Source organism: Nycticebus coucang, chromosome 7 (assembly GCF_027406575.1).
Source record: "Nycticebus coucang isolate mNycCou1 chromosome 7, mNycCou1.pri, whole genome shotgun sequence".
In the NCBI taxonomy this organism is placed as follows: Eukaryota; Metazoa; Chordata; class Mammalia; order Primates; family Lorisidae; genus Nycticebus; species Nycticebus coucang.
The window spans coordinates 105,758,209-105,762,715 of NC_069786.1; the positions used below are offsets into that span (position 1 = coordinate 105,758,209).

Consider the following 4,507-nt stretch of genomic DNA (forward strand, 5'->3'; position numbering starts at 1 on the left):
TACTAGTTGATGGTTTTAGCTACCTGTTCTGATTGCCCCAAGCAGGGATAGTCACATAGACATTCCCTGACTGAGCACTTTACTCTGAGTTGGAAGGTCTATGAGGAATTCAGCCTGTCCACCTCCCCCATAGGTGTACTCAATACCCACCTTACTGGGACCCATAAGAAAACTTTCCTTTAGGTTTCAGTACTTGGAATGGTTTGGCTTATCTGGAATAGTTAGTTTGTCTAGTCGTGATTCCTTCTTTGTCCTGGCTATTGGATCCAAATCTGGATCTACCTACAGTTAGCACAGCACCATATAGCACACAGCTGGGGCTGAAGCTTGACTCTTGGCTCCATTGCATCTCTCCTACTATCATTTGTCCTCTGACCCAATTTCTTCATTCTCTTTATTTTTAATTTTTAAAATTCATTAAATTGTGTGTATGTGTATATATACATATATGTGTGTGTATGTATGAGTATATATATACACACACATATGTATGTGTGTGTGAATACATATATATATAGAGAGAGAGAGAGAGAGAAAGAGAGAGAGAGGGAGAGAGAGAGGCAGTAGAGACAGGGTTTTGCTATATTTCCCAGACTGGACTTGACCTCCTAGGCTCAAGCAATCGTCCCACTTCAGCCTGCTGAGTAACTAGGACTATAGGCATACACCTCCACCCCTGCTAACCTGCTATCCTTAATCCATTTTTAAAAACTAAAAGGAAGGGCGGCGCCTGTGGCTCAGTCGGTAAGGCGCCGGCCCCATATACCCAGGGTGGCGGGTTCAAACCCGGCCCTGGCCAAACTGCAACCAAAAAATAGCCGGGCATTGTGGCGGGCGCCTGTAGTCCCAGCTACTCGGGAGGCTGAGGCAAGAGAATCGCTTAAGCCCAGGAGCTGGAGGTTGCTGTGAGCTGTGTGAGGCCACGGCACTCTACCGAGGGCCATAAAGTGAGACTCTGTCTCTACAAAAAAAAAAAAAAAAAAAAACTAAAAGGAAAAAATATACAGTCAAACAAACAAATTTCTCCAGAAAATTTCGATTCCTTATTTTTCATTTAATATTATTTTTTAAACTCCTAATACTTTACTTCCTATAAAAATGATATGAGGCTGAGTTTCCCTGTCTGTGTGTGGTTTTGGAAAGTGTCCTGAATTCTTCCACAAAGCACACATAGCAAAGAGGCAATGAATTAAATTTGGACTGAAAATCTCAGGGACATGAGATGTTAGAAATGGAATAAGGAGGAAAAGGATATTGACTGTAAGAAGGATAAGACGTGCAATAGGTAAGAATGTACCCATTTGTTCGTTTTTGGAGCTGAAGTAAGAATCTAGATGCTGAGAACAAGTTTCCCCATTAGCTAAGACTTAAACTATGTAGGGAACACAATAGGGATGACCTGGAGGGATAACTTGAGCTGTTTCAAAAAGTGCCTATTCATCACTCTAACTGCAAATACATCGTTGTGAGACTAACCACAAGTGGCCCTAGCCCAATTAAATAGAACTTTTCTTTGAGCATGCATATTTTAGTCTTCAGAAGAGTGCTGGAAATAATATCCTCTACAATATTCCCCTCATAAGAGGTTGCTTCTCATCTTGTAAACAGTTATATTATATTTGGCCAAGCATCATTATTGTTTATGAATGCTTAATAGATTCAAAGAAAGACTGGACTCTCATAGTGCCAGAAACACAAGCTAAATGTTTTATTGCATTCTAATGGAGGGAAGTGGGGAATGTAGATACTTCAGTAAAAATCCATGACTCGTCTAAAAGAGCCAGTTTTGGCACTTGTGGCCCCCCAGTCGTGGTATCTCCTGTACTCCCCCGGCCTCAGCAGGTACTGCCTCCCCCTGTAGTTGGGCATCTCGTAGAGGATCCAGCAGCCCTCCAGCACGTTGAGGGAGTGGACTTCAGTGAGGTGCAAGTGGTCCTGAAGAGAGAGACAGTCCTCCGTGATCTCGGACATTTGTCCTCTGAAGTCCTCTCTTTCGTAGACCCTCATCCTATGAGTGCCAGAGTGCTGGGATGACAGATTGAAAAAAAAAAATAAATCAATCAACAGAAACAGAGAGAAATTAAAATTCCAGGCCCTGCCTCTCCCTGGCCACACCTGTCCAGAAGTTCTCTGAATCTTCTGGAACAACCATGTTGCAGAGTTAAGGAGCCTTCCCACCCCCACTGTCCACTGCCCTTAGGCCAGTGATTTATGAACAAAGGTGGGAAGGACAGAGCTGAGCAGCCCTTCCACCTCTGTCCACCAGTCTCTGGCCTTTGGGAATCCAGATTTGCTTAAAATAAAATGTATCCCATCACTTCCATGCTTGTTCTTTGAGAAAGCCCTTCTCAAAGGAGAAAAGTGAGAGTCAGTAGAGAGCTAAGTGTCTTTGGACATATTGCTCTTTTTGAAAAGCTAGCAGCATGTAGCTATTTCCAATAAGACTAACGTATTCCTTTTTGTGTATACTGTGAAGCACAGGACCATTAATCTCTTGGGAAAATAAGGTGATATATTTTCCTTATCTCTGTTTTCATAGCCTCAGTTTAAGTTCGAATTTCAACTTACCTGGCTCTTAACTTCCTTTCTGGCCTCCTACTCTCAGCTTATTTATGTCTTTCAGCCCCAAGAATCCCCTCGGTTAAGGTCTGTTTTGACAACACTATATCCCATGCCTCCCACACATCACAATTTTAAGAACTCTGCAATCACTTCTCAGAAAATACTGAACTTTTAGATTTGGTCTTTCCCCTACTGTGTACCTTTAAATGAGCTAATAGGTACTGGCCACCCAATTAGAATAGAAATCCGGAGATAGGGGCCTACCTTCAACATGAAGAATAAACAAATGGAAAAGCAGGGCAAAGCAAATGAAAAATATTTTTAATCAGCTATGCAGTCCCAGTTTGCATTTATACATTTTGACTTAGTAGATTTCTGTCTTGGTAAGCTTGAAATGAACCTTTAAGAAATTATATCTTGAGCATATGGTAAATCCAATCTCCAAGAGACTGTCCTGGTTTTTCTTACTTAGTTTTTGATCTTTCAATTTTCGGGGGGGTTACGTTTAAAATATAAAATTTGGGAGTATGTGATTTTAAAAGAACACCGCAAAGTTCAGAGAGAACAGCTTCACTTCCAAGAAAGCTTTCTAGACTGGACTGCACATGTGACGCGTCGCTTCCACTTTCTGAAATCTAGTTGGAACTGTTTAGCTTAAGAATATTAATTTTAAGTGGCTTTTATTTCCAAAAAGATGGAAGACAAAGAGCCACATTCACCTGGGGGATGAGGCGGCAGGAGCGGACCGAGTCGCTGAGGCCCATCCACTGCTGGTAGTCGGGGTACTCGCCACGCCGCACGAAGTACTGGTGGCCCTGGTAGTTGGGGCGCTCGTAGAGCATCCAGCAGCCACTGTCCACGCGCACCGAGTTGCAGCGGCTGAAGTAGGGCTGCAGGTTGGGGCAGTCGCTGGTGCATTCGTAGCAGCGGCCCTGGAAGCTCCGGTCCTCGTAGAAGGTGATCTGCAAAATGGAAGCGGTGGGAGCGTGGAGCGACGCGTCCCAGCTGAGGCCCCTGCGCCAGTGCTGGGCATCAGGTACCCAGGACCTACCTTTCCCATTTTGGAGAGAGTCAGCAGAGGTCCTGTGGGTGCTGTGTGGGACTGGGGGAACGTCGCTGTATATATAGCAGCTCTGACTGCTGCCTCCACAGGAAATCACACAAAAGGGCCCATTTCGGTGAGTAAGGGGATTTGCAAGCTCCCCGCTCTCCCTCCCCCTGATCATTGGGGTTGGCTGAATGGTTTACTCATTCTTTCTGGTAGGTTCGGGTTGTTCTAATTCACTAAAGCTGTTGTTGCCATCAAAATGAAAAGAGTCTTTACCCTTAGTTGAGCAAAAGGATGAGCGAAATTCTATGCCGTGCTTTATTTTATAGCTTACTCTGCTTAACTGACTTCTCAAAGGTCGTTAAAATAAGCAATGGATTCTGCTCAGGGACTGGTGGTGTTTTTGTTTTTACAGCCAGAATTTAAATAACAAGAAATCTTAAGGAAGAGGAAATCAGGTGAAGTAAACTGTGAAAGTGCTTTGAAAACCAGAAAGCTTAATTCATTTAAATTCAAGATTCTTTGATCTCCATTGCTGTCATTTGGTGGCTTATCTTGAATCAAATTGATACTTAACTGGAAATGCATAGGCTCCTGAAAGCTGGGAATTTATATCTTTCTTCATTTCTGCCCTGAGTCCTGAGAAAACAGGATTGGCACCTGGGAGGCCCTCAAATACTTGGCCTGGACCTGAACAAAAGCAGACAGTTGTGGCCTTTTTCACGTCTTCCTGGGGGCCTAAATTCTTCCTTCTGTTGGGGGCTATCCAGAGTCCTGCCAGCTCTTTGGTGTCCCCGCCCTACTTCAAATGTTACCCTCAAGCCGCTGATTGGTCTCAAGGGACAGAACTAAACTGGGGCTCAGAGTTGGTATCTATTGCTAGCAGATTGGACATTA

The 4,507-nt window shown here is 43.9% G+C and overlaps 1 protein-coding gene across 1 annotated transcript; it reads right to left on the reverse strand.

Moving 5' to 3' along the window:
• Positions 1 to 1,749: 1,749 nt before the first annotated feature.
• On the reverse strand, positions 1,750 to 3,622 carry CRYGB (crystallin gamma B). The gene is made up of 3 exons (XM_053597947.1): positions 3,614 to 3,622; positions 3,282 to 3,524; positions 1,750 to 2,025 (listed from the first exon to the last, which is right to left on the reverse strand). The coding sequence occupies exons 1-3, from the start codon at positions 3,620 to 3,622 to the stop codon at positions 1,750 to 1,752; spliced, it is 528 nt and encodes a 175-aa protein (XP_053453922.1).
• Positions 3,623 to 4,507: the final 885 nt, after the last annotated feature.